The 18,846-nt window shown below is 58.4% G+C and overlaps 1 protein-coding gene across 2 annotated transcripts; it reads left to right on the top strand.

Moving 5' to 3' along the window:
• The first annotated feature begins 1,217 nt into the window (after window positions 1-1,217).
• On the top strand, window positions 1,218-14,148 carry NOM1 (nucleolar protein with MIF4G domain 1). Of its 2 annotated transcripts, none has more exons than XM_070479264.1 (11): window positions 1,218-2,228; window positions 3,889-4,013; window positions 4,573-4,768; window positions 6,558-6,881; window positions 8,515-8,625; window positions 9,481-9,648; window positions 10,083-10,204; window positions 10,872-11,004; window positions 11,383-11,514; window positions 12,839-12,948; window positions 13,273-14,148. In XM_070479264.1, the coding sequence occupies exons 1-11, from the start codon at window positions 1,239-1,241 to the stop codon at window positions 13,427-13,429; spliced, it is 2,568 nt and encodes an 855-aa protein (XP_070335365.1). In that variant the 5' UTR covers window positions 1,218-1,238; the 3' UTR covers window positions 13,430-14,148. The 2 variants fall into 2 exon arrangements, with proteins under 2 accessions (XP_070335365.1, XP_070335329.1); XM_070479228.1 differs by having other exon boundaries at window positions 3,886-4,013.
• The last annotated feature ends 4,698 nt before the right edge of the window (window positions 14,149-18,846 follow it).

Here is an 18,846-nt window from a genome sequence, read left to right as displayed (position 1 = left end):
AACCCCAGCCCTGGCTGGCACCTCCATGCAGGCGTCCTCCAGTCACCATTCAGCCCTGAGTACTGTGGGCCCCAGCTCCCGCCTTCCCCGCTCCACGCTCCTTTCCTGGTACCAACCACCCCGCTTAAAGCAGACATCTACAGGCTTGGTGCTGAGGCTGGAAGCTGGGAATCTAGGTGTGGGCGGGGTGGGCTTCCCAGGGCTGCAGGACAGGCCTCTGCTGTGGCCCGTCCTGGGAGTCCAGGCCCCCTGAGTCCTCAGCCTGCCTCCAACGTCCCCGTGGGCCTCCCCAGTGGGAGTTGGGACTCCAGTCGCCCACTGTTCGGAACCCTTGTCCTTGGACACAGGGCCTGCCCAGGCCAGCAGGGCCTCCTCCCACCCTTGTATCTGCAAAGGCCCTATCTCCACAGCAGGTCAGGTCCCTGGATGCCAGCAGACTTGAACTCTGGGGGCACCAGTCACGCCGGCAGGCGCCCCTCCATGGCACGATAACAAGGAACATCACCCCGGCAATCCGAGCAACACCAATGAAGCACAGGGGCGTCTTCACCCGGAGCCTGCAGGGCCGGAGGCCTGAGGCCGGAGCAGTGAGCACCGGACGGCGCTCCCGCGATCAGCGCGCGGTTCCCACGGTGCCACCCGCCCAGGTGCCCGTTCACGCACCGCCCCAAAGATTCACCCCCTCAGAAAGCGCCGAGCCTTCTTTACCATCATCCCTAAGCCTTTCATTTTTAAGTAATACTGTGTGCTCACGAGCCCCTCTTGTGGGCTTGTGGGAGAGCCTGGAGGGACCCACCGTTCAAAACAGGCGGGGTTATTAGCTGCTTTGTTTTTGGTTTGACCACATACGTTTGCATCCAAGACCAAATATTTCTGTCTCTTTTTGAATTTTAATTAATAGTTATTTTATGCCTGTTTTTTGTTTTGTTTTCAATCAGCGTTTTCTTTTTTACCATGCATCTCGATTATTCTTTGCAGCGGCAGTCCTCTCGGTTTTTATGTTTGCATAGTGGTCTGATACGTGAAGATATCGTGGTTTGCTTACCTGATTTACTATTGACAGACATCAGGGTTGTTTTCTGATTGTGAACAACGCTGCACCGCGCGGCTCCCTGCGCTGCCAGCCTCCCGCCAGCAGGGAGAGGCGCCTCGGCCCGCCCTGCGCCGAGCGCCCCGCGCCGCTCCCCACCCGGAAGTTCCGTCCCGGCCGGAAGTCCCGCGTTGGTGCGTCCCCAAAGATGGCGGCGTCCACCGGCTCTACGGTGCCGGCGCGGGGCAGCTTCCGGGGGCGCATGGGCCACAGGAAGCGCGCAGGCGGGCGCGGGCCGCGCCGCGGGCTGGGGGGCAGTGGGGAAGGGGCCTTGAGGCGGCTGAAGCTAGCCGTGGAGGAGTTCGTGCAGGGGACCGCGGAGGGCGGAACCCCCGGCGGCCGCGAGGGGTCCCGCGCTCCGGGCCGCGCGCGCCCGGGCGGGAGGAAAAGTCGCCGGGAGCTGAGAAGGGAGAAGCGGCACCTGAGGAAGGCGCGCCGGCTCCAGAGGGCGGCAGGCCCCGCGCAGGACCCCCGCCCGGGCAGCGGCGGCAGAGCCGGGGGAGCGAGCGGCCCCCGGGCGGAGGCGGCGCGGGAGAAGGCCGACCGGCCATCCGAGGGGCTGCGGCTCCCCCCGGCTCCGCCCAAGGCCGCCCCGGCCCGGACCCAGGCCCAGGGCACGCCTGGCAGGACCAAGACCCCCGCCGCCGCCGCAGCCTCCCGGAAACGGGCGCTCCTGGCGGCCAACGAGGAGGAGGACCGCGAGATCCGAAAGCTGGAGCGGCGCCTCGGCTTGAACAAGCGCAGGAAGAAGGGCGACGGCAGCAACTCCGTGCCGCTCAGCTTTGCCCGCGACGGGCTCGACTACATCCTGGAGGCCCTGGGCTCTGGGGAAAGTAGTGGCTTGTGTGAAAGCGGCAGCGAGGCGGAGGAGGGCGCGGGCCCGACACCCTCCGGGAGTGAGCTGGAGCTGGACACTGACGCCGAGGACGGATGGGAGGAGCAGGACCTGGACGGGGGCAGCGGGCAGCCGGCAGAGGATGCGTGGAGCGAGGAGGAGGACGACCAGGACGATGCCGAAGAGGAAGCGCGTGGAGCCCAGGGCGCAGCCAAGGAGGAAGGGGGCAGAAAGAGGGTCCGTTTTGCAGAAGATGAAGAGAGGCGTGAAAGCTCCTCGGAGGGTGTGCGCACAGACGATCAGGTATCTTGTGCACGCTCTCGGTCCTCCGGGGTCTCCTTCAGACGAACGAGGGTTGCGGTCGGGTGTGGGTCTGTCAGGTCCGTACACTTGCCTGGGGAGTCCCACGGACACAGGAGCCTGGCGGGCCACCGGCCGTGGGGTCACAGAGTCGGATACGACTGGGCACACAGCAGGCAGTAGAGAAGGGAGAAGACGTCTCCAAAGACCTTTCTCTCCCAGGGACTTGGGGGCGTCCCCACCGCTGTCCTCAGGCTCCAAACCTGACTCCCCCCCCCCCCGCTTTGTTCCACTTCTGGGGTATCCCGGGGACAGCTGCAGCACCTCTGCCTGCCCTCACCTAGTCCTTTTCCTGTCCAGCTGCTCCCGGAGTGAGTCCTGCTAAAGCACAAGTTCAGTTCAGTCCAGTCGCTCAGTCGTGTCTGACCCTTTGCGACCCCGTGAATCGCAGCACGCCAGGCCTCCCTGTCCATCACCAACTCCCAGGGTTTACTCAAACTCATGTCCATCGAGTCAGTGATGCCATCCAGCCATCTTATCCTCCGTCGTCCCCTTTTCCTGCCCTCAATCTTTCCCAGCATCAAGGTCTTTTGAAATGAGTCAGCTCTTGGCATCAGGTGTCCAAAGGATTGGAGTTTCAGCGTCAGCGTCAGTCCCTCCAGTGAACACCCAGGACTGATCTCTAACACTGGCTTCATGGAGGTCTCACATTGAGGACCAAGTTCAGAACCCATGGCAGGGCAGACAGGGGCTGGAGGGATGGCCCCTCGCCTGTTAAGACAGCCTCACCTCAGCGAGCACCTTGTAGAATTACTTCCTTCTCCACCTCTCACTGGTGCAGTGTTCTGCCTCTGCACTCACTATAACTTTGGTGCGCGAGGCCTTTCATTTTCTCACTGATGCGTTTATCTGTTAATGTCAAACATCTCTGGGAATCATCCCCTCCTTAAGGGTATGATCTGTCTCATTTCTGTCCCTGGTGCCTTAGAGCCTGGTACTCTGAGCAAGTCCCCACGTGCTGTCAGCTTCTCTCTGAGTACTGTCTTTTTGGTTGTTCCCAAGTCTCTTTCACAGCTTGTGGAAGTGTAATTGACATACTAGTGGGTATCTTACGATTAAGTTTCTGTGTGCATAAATGGGCTTCCTCAGTCCAAGCGAGGATCACACCTTACAAAAAATGTTTCCTAAAGGCTTTGTCACTCAGGTGTCAGGGAGGGTTGGTGATAATGATGAATAATCCTGTAAGTTGAAAATCTAGGAAACAGCAGTAGGTTGATTTTAATTTTATCATGTAAACTTAGATACTAGTTTTGAACAAGTTTGAAGTTTTTCCAAACTTTTTCTCCAACATTGGTGGTGCTTGTAATCTCGGTGTTTGTGTGTGGCCATGCCCACTGTCGATTGAGGCTGGCAGAAGATGTAGGGCCCTTGGGGACACAAACCGGAGGTGCGTAGCCAGATCAGCAGAGCTCCAGAGGGAAGAGGGAGGTGATGAAATGGAGTGTTGACAGTTGCCTAAGTGAAGGCATGTTTGTCCAGGGCTGGAGCGGGCACTCAGGAGACACCTGGTGTTCAGTAAGCAGCAGTGGGCAGTGGTGAGCACCTGCCCCATTGCCTGGGAATCCAGTATCTAAGAATAATTTATTTCTGTCCTTTCAAGCAGAGTCTTGGTGAAATTGGTGGAAAGTATGTCCCACCTCACGTGAGGCAAGTGGAGGAGACAGAGGATGCCCAGAAAAAGGAAGAGCTGGAAAGGCTCAAGAAGCAGGTCAAAGGCCTGATCAACAGGTAACCTCGAGATGCACATGCTGTGCCTTCAGGAGACCGTCGCCTTCTGACAGCGGAGGCGCGTTTCTGGGAGTTAACCAAAGCCTGGGGTGCTTATGTTAGCAGAAGCACTTCTCTCTCAGAAACAATGCATGCACACCCTCCCATCCCCACCCAGTACAGCCGTTTTTCCACATCAGGAAGTACAGGCGTTTATGCCAGCTGACAATGGGAAAGTTGGAATTCTGCCAGCGGATTCTGTACCTGTGGATGTGCTCAGGGTGGTCCCTGCATCTCCCTGGGGACACCGAGTCAGGATGGCAGCAGGCGTCCTTGTCACGGTCTCTCTGGTCTTGACGGGATCCTCTGTGTGCTTCACTGGGGCCGCATCTCAGCTGGAAGGAGAGCAGTTAGGTTATTTGCAGATCCTAGAGGATTGTGTGTTCCGTACATATGTGCTGGGTTTGGGGCTTGCCTACACAGAATGGGACCTGCTGGTATATTAGTAACTTTTTCCCTTTCCTTAAACTGAACCCCCAAAACGGCAGCCCTGTCGCTCTGTCTTTCCACTTGTCTGCAGGCTGAGTGAGCCGAACCTGGCCTCCATCAGCAACCAGCTAGAGGAGCTGTACATGGGCCACAGCCGGAAGGACATGAATGCCACGGTGACCGCCGTCGTGCTGAGCGCCTGCGCCCCGGACACGGCCATGCCCGCCCGGCTGCTCATGGAGCACGTCCTCCTGGTCAGCGTCCTGCACCGCACGGTCGGCCTCGAGGTAGGGCTGCCACTGGCCATCCAGGCACCTCTCGTCTCGGTGGCCGGCCACTGCGGCCCAGCCCACCTTGCCTGTGCGGTCTCAGTCCAGGCCGCGCTCCGTACCTACGTGATGTTGACCGGCTTCCGGTGCTGACTGGTCCTTGTTGGCTATTAGTCTCTCCCCCTCTGGACCGCACTGTCCATTTTGCCTTCGTCTTCTCTGGGTCCCCACTGTGATGGTGACTGTTTCCGGTGTCTGAGCCTGTGCGGGGGGCCACTGGAGTGTGAGGGGAAACGGCATTAAGTGAGACAGAGAACAGCGCCTGGGCTTGGAGCGTCGGTGTCCCCGGGCGGGCCGGGGGCCTGCCGTGTCTGTGCCGTGGCCCTGTGTCGGGATTCGGTGGACAGTGCGTCTGAAGCGCCTGCTGCTCGGAGCCCGGCCCCCTCCCCCCGCCCCCAGGTTTTCGGTCCCTGCTCTGACTCCTGCGTCGGGTCAGGGGCCACACGCTGTGGGGCCTCTTCCTCACCCTCACATTGACCTTGGCATCCGCTCGCCCAGGGTGGCAGCTTCCAGGGCTGTTGAGGGAGCTCTGATGACAGGACTTTATACTGAGGTGGGGGAGGACGTGAACGAGGCCTCCTTTCCCAGATGACATCTGCATCAGAAGAGCTTGTCGATCCTTGGGACCTTACGCGGTACAGGTGTCTGAGCAGCAGCGCGCCCCTGCGGGTCTGACCCCTGTGCACGTCCTCGGGGCTCCAGGTGGGATGGGCAGGGGTTCGTTCAGCCCCGCTTTGCAGGTGCAGACTTTTCCTTGATGTCTGCGGAATTCTGGCCTCCTCTTTTTAAGGTCTGTTTGAATGTAGCGTGGTGGTGGTTACCGAGGGAGTGCTCCTCGGGGGCGTCTTCAGTGAGGAGGCCTGAGCTGGGTGTGTACGGTTAGGCCCTGTTCTCAGCTCCGTAGAACCCAGAGGACGCGGCCAGCCTGTCAGCGGCCCCTGCAGAGCGCTTGTGCCCTCCTTCCCGTCGGCTGCCTCTCCCTGAGGTCCCCCAGCACTGCCTTGCTTTGCGGACGACCCCTGCTTCCCGCTGCAGTCCATCCTCACTGGGGATTTAACGCGGCCCCTGCTTCTCCAGCCGCCCACCTGGGCTTCCGGGGGTCGGGCTTACTCAGTCTTAGAGTGCCAGTCCCTGCCTACCCTTCCCGCTCTCCTTGTGGGTTAATGCCCTCACTGGAAGCTCCGTCAGCACCCATGACCTAGATGGTTGATCCTTCCCCTCCATGACTGGCCACCTGCTCTGGTTCTGTCCCTGGGTCACTCACGTCTGCTCTGCCTGCCCGGGTCCAGCCCAGCTGCAGTGGTCTGGGTCCCTGAGTCTCAGCTGGAGCGTTGCCAACACACTGCCCCCCCAGGCCCCCGCCCTCCAGGCCCAGACTGAGCCAGAGAAGTGAGCCATGTTGGATAGCATGTTTTTAGAGATGTGGGTGTGTTCTTAGCAGTTTTCACAACTGTTATTTTTCCGAGGAACTGGAGTGGCTGCTGGCCACAAAAGGCACCTCCTTTGGAGGGATATCTGAGCACCTTGCTCTTGTTCAGGCTCTCCTCTGGGAAGCTCTGTGCACTCAGACTCGAGTTCTTAAACTTTCTGCCCTGTGAGATCTCGTATCCTACCACCAGTGTATTTTATGTTAATTTTTAAAGCGCTAATTCTTTTAATACACGTATAAGCGGAAAGAAGGGCCCCTGAGAATAACCCGCCAACTCGATTCTTGTTTGCAGTCACGTGTTTTCTGCTCTTCGTCCAGGTGGGCGCCCACTTCCTGGAGGCGGTAGTGAGGAGATTTGATGACGTGTATAAAAGCGGGCGAGATGGGAAGGAGTGCGACAACCTGTTCACCATCATCGCCCATCTGTACAACTTCCACGTGGTGCAGTCTCTCCTCATCTTTGATGTTTTGAGGAAACTTGTTGAAACTTTCACGGAAAAAGATATCGAGCTGATCCTGTTAATGCTGAAGACCGTGGGCTTTTCACTGAGGAAGGACGATGCTTTGTCCCTTAAAGAGCTGATCACTGAGACTCAGGCCAAGGCCAGCGGAGCAGGTGGCAAGTTCCGGGACCAGACCAGGGTACGCGCCCCTCCTGACCTGCTTCCTAACTGCCTGAACGCAGCCTCAGCACAAGTGCCCCGTCCTTCCCTCTGAGCGCGGTGTCTCCTGCCTGATCTGGCGCTGCGCTTTCTCTTCAGTGTGTGAATGAACCTCCTCCTTTACGCTCACGGGTTTAAGAACGTTCAGCTGTTCAGAAGAGGCTTGCTGGGAAGGCCTCTGGTGAGGGACTCGGGTCAGCGCGCTTGCCTGCCGCGGGACCGAGTGCTCTGGGCCTCAGTTTCCCCGACTGGAAGGTGGGGCCGGTCGTGACTCCTGCCTCTGCTGGTCTGCAGACTGAGAGGCGTGGCGGAGCCATGGGGGGCTGGGGGGAGGCAGGGGCCTCGTTAGAGGAGCAGGGATGGCCTCCCTCCGGGGAGCAGGCAGGGGCTGGCCTCTCAGCCTTGTGAACCTCCCAGGGAATCGGAACCTTATCCAGAGGCTTGAGGCATGTGATGAGTTCTGAGTAGGTAAACGCACGTTTTCATGCTCAGGTCACTTTGGCTGCAAAAAAGGAGAGAAAAGCCACCTTGGGTTGGGGTGATGATTAGCAGAATTACAGCGGGTGTGAGTCTAAGACTTAGAAGTCTTCAGACTTGGGGAAGCGGGAGACGGGTCAGAGGTCACTCTAGGTACCCAGCTTGGGTCTCCAGGTGGGCAGTAGGTTGTCGAGAGAGACAGACCAGAAAGGAAGACTGGCCCGGTTCTCAAATCCTGGGACGAAGGCCAGGTTCACTGTGAGGAGAGAGGCGGGGCTGAGCCTTCTGAGGGTCCTGGGGACCGCGGAGGGGGGTGAGGTGCCGTGTCCAGCACAGAGGGTCATGGGAGCCGAGCGGGGGTTCCAGACCAACACCCTGCTCTTGTGTTGGATCGTCAAGAAAAGGGCAGAGGTAAAGGTCAGTTCTTCACATCAGGTGGCCAAAGGATTGGAGCTTCGGCTTTAGCATCAGTCCTTCCAATGAACACCCAGGACTGATCTCCTTTAGGATGGACTGCTTGGATCTCCTTGCTGTCCAAGGGACTCTCAAGAGTCTTCTCCAACACCACAGTTCAAAAGCGTCAGTTCTTCGGTGCTCAGCCTTCTTTATGGTCCAGCTCACACATCCATATATATGATTACTGAGAAAACCATAGCTTTGACTAGAGAGATCTCTAGCTTTGACTATAGGGAGGTCAGCAGACACATGGGTTTAGCCCGTGGTGGCCCGAAGCTGGAGAACGTGGGCGGGGACTGGGGCTTGCTGAGGTCTGGGGGAGTGTGCTGAGCGAGCGGCAGCCCTGAGTGTTCCGTGCGCACGGTGTGGGGGTTGTCTCAGCGCTCATGTTTGGGGGATTCTGCTCTGGGCTTGTGGGAATTCTCACTGCTGTGCTTGCAGCTCTTCTCTAAGTACAGTGTTATTTCCAGTTTGAAAGTTAAAGGAAGAGAAAGGCCGGGAGTGAGAAGGGGGCACCTGAGGCCGGTGGGGCAGCGGGGAGCCCCGGGTGGCGGCCGCGTTGCTGTCGACGCTGCTCGACGGCGGCGGTGGCCGTGGGCAGGACGGCGGTCCCTCCCTTCCTGAGTTGAAGGGCCACCGGTTCCCCTGTTTGAAAGGGCGGCTCCTCCTGCCTGTCTCAGGTCCGCTTCATGCTGGAAACGCTGCTGGCCCTGAAGAACAACGACGTGCGCAAGATCCCAGGCTACGACCCCGAGCCCGTGGAGAGGCTGCGGAAGCTGCAGAGAGGCCTGGTGAGCGGCCGCCGCCTCCCTGGGGGCCTCCTCCCCCTCCTCCCAGGGGAGCCCGCCCCTCCTCCCTGGGGAGCCCGCCCCCCCTCCCAGGGGAGCCCGCCCCTCCTCCCTGGGGAGCTCCTCCTCCTCCCAGGGGAGCCCGCCCCTCCTCCATGGGGAGCTCCTCCTCCTCCTTGGCGGTGGGGGGGGCGTCTCCTCTCTGGGGAGCCTTCCCTGTGCCTAAGCTCCCTGGGCTGCACTATCCTGTGAGGCTCCTCCAGCAGACGGGAGCCACAAGTCAGGTGCCCATCCAGTCGCGGGGGTTCCCAGATGGGGGGAAGCTGCAGGTTTCTTCCTGCAGCTTGGTGAGACCCCCCCCCACCCCCCTTGTGAGCCGTGGGCACCCCTGCGCTGAGCCTTCAGCCACACGGAGACTCACAGGCGCATCCTCTGGCCGCGGTCCCACCCAGACCAGCGAGGTCAGCCTGGGGGTGGGGGCTCGTCTGTTGAAATTCCCTGGGACTTCTCGCCGTGGGCCCCTTGGGATACTCCCTCAGCCCCAGGCTCGGTCGGGTCCTGTCACCGTGTCCCACAGATCACAGGCCCCTTGGCGGCGTCCTCGCTGCCAGCCGTGGGCTCTCCCCGGGCACCCCTGGGACCGCTGTCCTCCCACAGCGTGTCTGGGGGTGGACCCAGGGAGCTCACACTCAGCCAGGTCACCTCTGACCCTGGCGAACCTCCCAGGGGTTAAGTGTCCTGGTTGTTGGGGACTCGGCACTGTGGTCCCGCACCCTGAGTGCCCTCGCCAGAGCGGGAGCGTGTGGGGCAGTGCCTGGGTGCTGAGGCGCTGCGCCTGCACGGGCTGCTCTCTTACAGGTGCGCGGCGCCGGCGTGGGGACGGATCCCGAGCTCCGAGTGTCCTGGGACAGCGTCCTGAACGCCGAGCGCGCCGGGCGCTGGTGGATCGTGGGGTCTGCCTGGAGCGGCGCCCCGATGGTGGACGATGGTCCGCAGAAGGATCTGCAGAGTCCGCGCGCGGGGACGGTGCGTGGGCGACCGAGTCCGCACGCGGCTGTCGCTGGGGTTATTTGACGATATTACAGAAGTTGCTGTGATTTTGTGATCTTCCTTTGAAGGTATCAGAGCTGTTAGCTAAGAGACTTAGACGCAGAGAGGAGGGAGGGGACGCTCGGCCGTCAGACACTGGCCGCCCTGCCCTCGCTCACGCCGGCGGACCCTCCAGACCTGGCGGGTTCCTCCGGGGGTCTGCTCTGTCTCTTGGTGTTGCAGTAGGGGTGCTGAGAAATGAAGATTCAGCACTGACACGTGTGGATTTATCTCTAACTTACAGTTATCCCTGAGGTCAAGCCACAGGATTGCACACATAAGTTTTTAGAAACTTGGTAACTGTACTGAACCAAAGGAGAAATTTCAGTGACTCGTCTGTACAATCTGCGCCCTGTCTTCCCTCTTTCCAGATTAGCTCGAAGATCCTGGAGCTCGCCCGCAAGCAGAGAATGAACACCGACGTCAGGAGAAACATATTCTGCACAGTGATGACAAGTGAAGACTTTCTGGATGCGTTCGAGAAGCTCCTGAAGTAAGCCCTGTGTGCGCCGCCTCCTTGGCCTGTGAGTTGGGGGCTGGGGTCCCCCCCCGCCAGCGTCCCTCCTGCTGACTGAGCGCTGGTCGCTCTGGGTGCGGACAGCTCATGATCTGTCTGATTGGAGGAACTGGGTGACCACTTGATGGTTTTCGGTGGCTGTGTCGTGAGCCGCTTGACTCTTCCTGTTGTCCTTCTGACTGTGTCTCAATTAAACCCCCCACGTGGCTTCTGCACTCAGTTGTAACGAGATTTAAAAGCATCTGTGTACTTTGACAAAGCACATCTAAAAAGCCTAGTGTTAATTAATTTTCCTTTATTTGCTTCAAATTCGGAAAGAAATACAAGGGACGTATTGCAGGACTGGGCAGACCCCACACAGCACTAAAGGGGTGGGTCTTCCCGTGTCCAGACGCGCCCTCATGGGGACAGCAGGTGGGGCGGCAGGGACCACGCTGCCGGCCCGCAGGTGAGGCTGCCCCTGTGGGTCGGTCGGCCCGGGGCCCCTGTTCCCGGGCCCGGGGGGTCCAGTCCTGCCCCCACCTTCTCCGCTCGGCTCCCTCACTAGACGGCCAGACAGGGCATGCTCTGGGAGCGCTGTCTGCCTCAGGCTGCCGACATCGGGCAGGTTGAAGGTTCAGAGCTCGCGGCTTCTGTCCTCCAGGCTGGGGCTTAAGGATCAGCAGGAGAGAGAGATCGTTCACGTCCTGGTGGACTGCTGCCTGCAGGAGAAGACCTTCAACCCTTTCTACGCCTTTCTGGCCGGCAAGTTCTGCGCCTACGAGCGGAGGTTCCAGGTGACGGGGCCGGGAGGCCACCTGCCGTCCACTGTCTGACTGTGGGCCCCGAGCCGAGCACGGCGGGTGGGCTCCCTGGATCCGTCTTCCCAGGTCCCCTTGCCCTGTCACAGATGAGGGTGCTGTGACCTGGTGCACCGGCAGGGCCTGTGTGGCCCCGTGTTTCTCTAATTTGAGGGACAGCGTCTCAAAAAAAGGAAAACTGTGAGGTGGTTTCAAACTACTGTGTACTCGAAGCCAGTGTAGTTGTCTCTAAGAAGTCTTCAGCTTACGGATGTTACATCTGAGTGATTAAGTACCATGCTTTGGATTATGTTTGTAGTGACTATTCTAATAATTTGTGGAATTTTAACTTTTTCCCCCTTCTTATTCTCTTAGATGACATTCCAGTTCAGCATATGGGACAAATTTCGGGACCTAGAAAATTTGCCAGCCACTAATTTCGCTAATTTGGTTCATCTGGTGGCCCACTTGTTGAAGACGAAGTCGCTGCCACTGTCCCTCTTAAAGGTGTGTGTCGCACATGGACTGATTCAGGGCGCTGACGCTGAGCACGTGCAGCTGAGCCTTGAGCCGCGTAGGGTCGGGGCACAGACCCTGTGGGGAGTCGGAAAACCTTCTGGCTTTACAGTCGCCTCCGAATTCTGGTTCCCCGTGTCAGGAGTCACCCCACTTGGGAGTGTGTGGTCCTGCAGTGCATTTTAGGGGGAGAAGTCCTCGTATAAGTGGGCGTGCAGTCCAGAAGTGCGCTCAGGGCCCAGGGCCAGTGTGTTCGGTGCCTTGGGAACACACGTGTCCTTGGATCCTGACTCACCTGGGAAACGTCCTCATCATCCGGGCAGACAAGCAGGCAGCGTCAAGTTGCCGGTAGCTTAGGGCACCGTGACAGCTGCTGGCTGCTCTCCGTGGGGCCGGGGGTGCGAGTTCAGGGCCTGCTCACACGCCAGCTGCGTTAACCTCCTGTGCCTTTGGGGTGGGGGCTGGGGTGTCAGATGCTGTGCCGAGCGTGCGGGCCGACAGCCTAGCCCCGCAGCCCGGCACGGGGCTCACCCACGGCACAGACCACTCTGGCTTTCTCGTTGCTGGGGGATCGTGCCTTCTGCTTGCTCAAGTTTCAGCCCAGAAGGGACGGTGCACGGCGTGTCCCTCAGCTGCAATAGGTCCTGGAGACGCCCCTAGGGCAGGCGAGACGCCCCTAGGGCAGGCCAGCCCCCCCCTCCCTTCACAGGGGTCTGACCAGACCTGTCTACACGTTCACCCCACCCAGTTGGTACAGGGTCTCCGGGCTGCGGCTGTCCTTTCCTTTAATTCAGCATAAGCCTGAAATGTGGCCACATTGATCTCTGCATTTCTCAGATTTTGTGAGTCTTGTATAGTGTCCCACTGTGTAAGGGTGCTGTGATTTTTATGTACACAGGTTTGTCCTTCCTGGACCTAGATTCTGTGTGGCGGAGGGCAGTCTTAGTCGGGGTAGTCTCTCTGAGGCGTGGAGTGGTCACACCTCTGTGTGTGTGTGTGTGGTTTCAGTCGGGGTAGTCTCTCTGAGGTGAGGAGACGGTCGCACTGTCTCCATTCTCGGGAGCCCTGCTTCGCTCGGCGCCCCTGCGCCCCTGGACTTGACTGAGCTCTGCTGAGTCCCCTCACCAGTGGGCGCACAGTCTGCACCAGTGATGAGAGGGCCCAGGGCCTCAGCTGGTCGTTTTATAAAACTGGAAATAAGCTTAGTTAAGGGGGTGGGGGAGGGGGTAGTTATTCCCTCAGACTATGTTTAGAGATCATTGAAAAGTTGGCTAAACCAATGTAACTCTATTATTTTTTATCCTGACTCTCTTAGGTTGTGGAATTCAGTGAACTGGACAAACCCAGAGTCCACTTCTTACGAAAAGTGTTACATATACTGCTAATGGAAACAGAAGTTGAAGATCTTGGTTTGATTTTCGCAAGGTTTGTTCCCAGCTTTTTTGATAAAACACATGGAAAAGAAAAGAGAAAGCATTTTCACTTACGTTGTCTTAGAAAAGCAAGCTTGTCGTGTTTTATGTGTATTTAGGTGCAGCTTTTCGGTTTTAATTTTAATGACGTCTTGTACATTAATCTGGGGGACAGGAGACTTACCTAATGGTGAACTGAGGATGATTTGTGACCGATAGAACATGTTCTGCACTGAGCACTCTGCTTCAGTGGGAATTGGGGTTGTCTCCGTCTCCTGGGTCCCCCCGACGGAGCACAAAGGTGGCTGGTCACTGACGCGTGCCCCTTCTTCCCCAGGGTGTCGGACAAGCCGGCGCTGGGCCTGCTGCGTGAGGGCCTGAAGCTCTTCATCAGCCACTTCCTGCTGAGGGGCGCCCCGGAGGCCGGAGCCCTGCGGGAGCGGGCTGAGCTGTGTACCCAGGCCCTGCAGGGGCGGGGGACCCTCAGGATGTAGGGGGCGGGGGGCCCCTGTCTGCGCCGAGTCTCCTTGTACGGCTTGCATGAAAGGCGGGTGCAGCTGTAGCGCCGACTGTGATGTGTAAAGTAGTGTAGTTCGCTCCAGGGTTATATTGCACTTGTACTTTTAAAGCATCTTCAAATAACTATATTTTCGGGATGGCGGGCGGACAGGGCAGGCGCTAGGCAGTGAGGAGATGGGGGAGTGGTTGTGCAGCGTCTTATTTTTTTCAGAGACAGGATGAGCTCGAGGCTGCAGTCTGAGAGGTTGGTGGTGGTTGTAGCTTTTTATATATTGGTTAAAAATGCAGAAGTTGTCCGTGAAACGTGCCTGATGTGTTGATATGTGAAGTGTCTGGGAGGCGGCAGCTGACCTGGGCCTCGCGGGGTGGACGGTGCTCCTGGCTCCTCACCTCGGGTTCCCACGGGGGAAGGGACAGCCCCCGTGAGTGTCACTGACTCCCTGCAAGGCTCGAGTCCCCGCGGGAGCAGGCGGAGCCTGTGCCCGCCGGGCGTGCCTGCTGGGCGGGTTCTCGGGCAGGAACTCAGGACGGACCGCGCAGCTGGTGTGCTCGGGCCCCCTCCCCTCGCTGCACCCGGGCAGAGCGCAGATGAGGTAAATGTCCGCGTTGCCGAGTCCGGGTGAGGTTTATACAGATGAAATGTACTTTTGTAACTTTTCCTCAAGTTTTAAGTTATTTCAAAATAAAGAATTTTTATAAAACATGCATGCTGCAGAACTCATTTTTTCAAGGTCTGAAATATTCTGATGTCTTTCGACGAATTAAGCTAATTTGGATCACTGTTTCCTCCTTTCTTTTACCTTTAGTCTCGGCCGCGCTGGGTTCTCGTAGCTGCGGGGGCGTGTCTCTGGCTGTGGCGTGTGGCGTGTGGCTGCGGCTCGTTCGGGTGCTGTGTCCTGTCACTGCACGCAGGCTCCAGGGCGCCTGGGCCTCCGCAGGTGCAGCTCCGGGGCCCCGTTGCTCCAAGGCACGTGAGATCTTCCCGGGTCAGTGCTCGAACCCGGGTCTCCTGCCTGGGCAGGTGGATTCTTTGCCACCGGACCACCGAGGAAGCCCTGAGCTTTTAAAGAAAACTGCTCGGTTCTCACTGTAGAGCAGCGGCCCCGTGCCTGGTGGCTGACTTCCCTGTGACGTGCCCCTGGGTTGGCGGGAGGAGCCAGAGGGAAGGGCCTGCGCCTGGACCTGGGCCTGGGCCTGGGCCTGGGTGGCCGGGGCGTCACTCACCAGAGCTCTGGGCTCAAGGTGCTGACTGGGGGCCGCAGACTGCACCCCTGCCAGGGTGTCGGCAGGACTCAGCACCAGCAGCTGCTGCAGAACCTGAGCCTGTCTGGGATCGTTTCCACTCCCAGTGGTGTGTGCGGCTGTTTGTCCTGAGGCTGCGGAGTCTGAACTACATCCACTTGAGGCCTCTTCCCCGGGGGCGCCAAGTAGGAGTGGGGCTTGGTCTCACTCAGCATTTGCTGGGGGCTCCTCCCTGCCACGCGCGGAGTTGAGCCCCAGGACAGCTTGAAGGGTTCAGAGACATCATCGAAGTTCAACAGCCTGCGTCCTGTCGTCACATGCGCCAAGAGCAGCAGGCAGCCAGCCAGCCCCCGCGGGCCAGGCACGGTGAGCTTGCCGGAGGAGGTGACCCTGGGCCCGGCCCTTCCAGCCAAACCCCGGGGTACCGGGGGATGTGGGGGCACCAGCGGAGGGTCGGGACGCAGGGCTGGGCCGCGTGGGGCGCTGGGACCCGGACAGACGGTGGGGTGGGACCGGCGCCTGCAGCCTGCTTGTGAGGAGCGGGCGTGTATCTGCTCAACAGGGGGAAGCCATTGAAGGAGCGTCAGCAGGGAGTGAAGCCGCCAAGACTGCGTTTCTGGGAACACTGCCGGCAAACAGCAGGAGGTGCCGGGTCACCTGGTGGGAAGGCTGGCGGCTGAGCCCGGGTAGGTGGCTCTCGTCCCCTTCCTGGGGGATGAGACAAGCAGCAGCTGTGAGAAGGAAGATTCTGGAGACGTGACTGATGCACACGCAGAAGTGGGCGCCTTTCAGTGAAGAGGTTGAGGGGGCATTTGGGGCCCTCCTAGTGCCCGTCAGCAGCAGGGTCAGGCAGGAGGGCACAGACACAGCTCCCAAGGTGGGGGCCCCAGGGCCGCGTGTCGGAACCCCCCACAGAGGCTGAGCTAGGCGGAGGCCAGGGACGGGGTGCCGCCCGGCAGCTCCTAGTGCGGAGAGCACAACCCAGGAGGACCTGGAGATGGCCCGGGAGCTCCACACAGCCAGGCCCGTCCCAGGACGGCGGCTGTGACCGCAGAGGGGCTTCAGGCAGACCCCAGGCGGGAGCAGCGACTGTGAGCCTCTGCAGGGCTGCAGGTCTCCCCACAGGTGACGCATTTAAGGTGCGCAGGTGGGTGTGTAGGGAGCATCACGCACACCACCCAGAGTGTTCCGACAGGCCGGGAACCTCAGAGCTTCCAGGAAAGGAGCACTGGCCTGAGAATCGGGGCTTTTCCTCTTCTCACATTTCATACCTCACTCCACACGGATGACGCCAACCAGAGAGAGGTCAAGTTCACACGCAGATGACGTTTATCTCAAGTGGAGCTGGGTAAAATGAAAAATGATATTTGCATGATAAGATGATGAAAGGGAAAGTGGAGACTGAGTTTAAAGCGTTGTGAGGCTGCTGTGTGTGTTGGAAAACAATGCCGTATGTGTGCACGCCGGCCTGGGGAGCAGAGGGATTTTGACCTTGAGCATGTCCAAAGTGGGACGCTCAGCCAGGGCCTCTGGGTGGGGTTATCATGTTGGCATGCTCGCGTGCTCAAGTCGCCAGTCTGCAGGGATGGGCGCCCACCCCGCCCCCAGCCCCGGCACGGCCTGTGTCTTTGCTCCCAGCCCTGGGGAGCCAGCCTGTGTGCCTGGCCTGCCCCTCCTGCCCCTCACACACCTGACCGCTCCTGCTGACAGAGGCATGGGGATTGCCCCTCGAGGGCCCCGTGACGTGCAACCAGTGTGGCATTCATCTGGCTCAGCCCGAGGTCAGAATCAGTAAGAGGACTTAAAAATTATTCTCTAGGGAAAATCATTTATGGTGGACTGTGTGTGTGTCATTTTACTTGGTCAGAAGTCCTTCCTAAGAAGATGGCAGATTCTTCTGCTTTCATTTTTTTGGTTGGTCCATCATTAACATTTTCCCTGTTTGGTTTTTCTCTTTCTTTTGTATGTAATCCACATCCATTTACAAACACACATTTTGATGGCAGCTCTAGAAAGTAAACACGGCAGGTCAGGGCGCTTAGCTCTTAAGCCCTCAGCTTGCCTCTCCTGAGAACGAGGACACTCTTATAACATCTTGAGTACAGGGGCGCCAGGACCACTCTGAGAACACGGACGTCTGTTCAGGGATGGTCCAGCAGACGGGCCGCTTGCATCCTTCTGATTGTTCTGAAGTGAATTTCCTACAGTCTTTTTTTCCCCCTAGACAGAGTACAGTCAAGGTTCAAACGTTACCTTTATTTCTCTTTTAATATAGAACACCCACCCCATCCCATCCCCACTTAAAATTTTCTCTCAAGGCCAAAAAAAGGGGGTGGGGGGACTTCCCTAGTGGTCCAGTGGTTAACACTCTGCACTTCCAATGCAGGGGGCACTGATTTGATCCCTGGTCCGGAACTAAGCTCCCACATGCCCCATATTGCTGTCAAAAAACTAAAATAAAATTCCCTGAGAAACCGGCCCTTTGTCACAACGAGTCCTGCACGCGTCCAGTGGGCTCCGCGTGGACATGGCCGGGGGCACACACTCGGGACCAGCGGCCTCCCGGCTTCACCGCGGGACAGCAGTCAGCACGCGGCTCAGGCCAGCTGTGCTCGGTCACTAGTTACGGCCGAGGCCCGCACAGGCACATTGTCACCTTCATGATGATTAAGGGACATTAATCACCAGAACTTAAGGACATCTTCAGTTCAGTTCAGTCGCTCAGTTGTGTCCGACTCTTTGCGACTCCATGAATCGCACCATGCCAGGCCTCCCTGTCCATCACCAACTCCCGGAGTTTGCTCAAACTCATGTCCATCGAGTTGGGGATGCCATCCAGCCATCTCATTCTCTGTCATCCCCTTCTTCTCCTGCCCCCAATCCCTCCCAGCATCAGGGTCTTCAAATGAGTCAGCTCTTCTCATCAGGTGGCCAAAGTATTGGAGTTTCAGCTCCAGCATCAGTCCTTCCAATGAACACCCAGGACTGATCTCCTTTAGGAGGGACTGGTTGGATCTCCTTGCAGTGCAAGGGACTCTCAAGAGTCTTCTCCAACACCACAGTTCAAAAGCATCAATTTTTTGGTGCTCAGCTTTCTTCACAGTCCAACTCTCACATCCATACATGACCACTGGAAAAACCATAGCCTTGACTAGACGGACCTTTGCTGACAAAGTAATGTCTCTGTTTTTTAATATGCTGTCTAGGTTGGTCATAACTTTCCTTCCAAGGAGTAAGCGTCTTTTAATTTCATGGCTGCAGTGACCATCAGCAGTGATTTTGGAGCCCCCAAAAATAAAGTCTGACACTGTTTCCACTGTTTCCCCATCTATTTCCCATGAGGTGATGGGACCCAGATGACATGATTTTAGTTTTCTGAATGTTGAGCTTTAAGCCAACTTTTTCACTCTCTTCTTTCACTTTCATCAAGAGGCTTTTTAGTTCCTCTTCACTTTCTGCCTTAAGGGTGGTGTCATCTGCATATCTTACAATGGGGAAAAAAATGCGGCAAAATGTGAACTTCCTATTCCCCACCAATGTATTTGCCTAGTGGGACAGGCAGGTGCAGGGATGCTTGCCAGGCTCAATTATGGCAAAATGGTCATTTTCTAACCGCGTCATCCCTCCTGCATGACTAGCTGGCATTCTTTAAAAATGAGCCTTCTGTACTCCGCTGCCTTTTCCCGGGAAAGCTCAGACTCTACCATCTTGAGCCCACTGAAGTGGTGACAAGTGAGTCTCTGAAAGGCAGTCTCGAGATGCTGTCAGTGGCCGCGGTGAGCACAGATGTGTTCCCAGCAGAGCCTGCGGGTCGGGTGGGCGGGGGCCCGGTCTCCCGTGCTCTTGGGTTGCTGGCGCGGTCCCCTGCCTGTCGGGGGAGACCCTGCCGGCTGGAGGGAACCCCAGCTCCGTAACCCGGGCCTGGGGTTCAGTCTCCAACCCCTCATCAGCAGGCTTTGCGGCACGGCCCTGAGCACTCCCGTCCCGCCTCAGCGCTGGTGACGCTCCGGTAGCCTGCCAGCTTCTCAGGCCCGAGGTGCAGAAGGGACGGAGCGCGTCGGGCCTGGCCTGACTCGAGGCCAGCCTCCCCCCGCCCGCCCACAGCGGGCAGCCCCTCTACGAAGCCACTTTGCCATCTGTGTGTCCTCTA

Source organism: Odocoileus virginianus, chromosome 1 (genome assembly GCF_023699985.2).
Source record: "Odocoileus virginianus isolate 20LAN1187 ecotype Illinois chromosome 1, Ovbor_1.2, whole genome shotgun sequence".
Taxonomy (NCBI): Eukaryota; Metazoa; Chordata; class Mammalia; order Artiodactyla; family Cervidae; genus Odocoileus; species Odocoileus virginianus.
This window is presented reverse-complemented; position numbering and strand designations above follow the sequence as displayed.

Coding starts and splice junctions, on each gene's coding strand:
- NOM1 (XM_070479228.1), top strand. CDS start 1,239: ATGGCGGCGTCCACCGGCTCTACGGTGCCGGCGCGGGGCAGCTTCCGG. Junction 4,014..4,572: donor GTCAAAGGCCTGATCAACAG/GTAACCTCGAGA, acceptor ACTTGTCTGCAG/GCTGAGTGAGCCGAACCTGG. Junction 11,005..11,382: donor CCTACGAGCGGAGGTTCCAG/GTGACGGGGCCG, acceptor TTATTCTCTTAG/ATGACATTCCAGTTCAGCAT.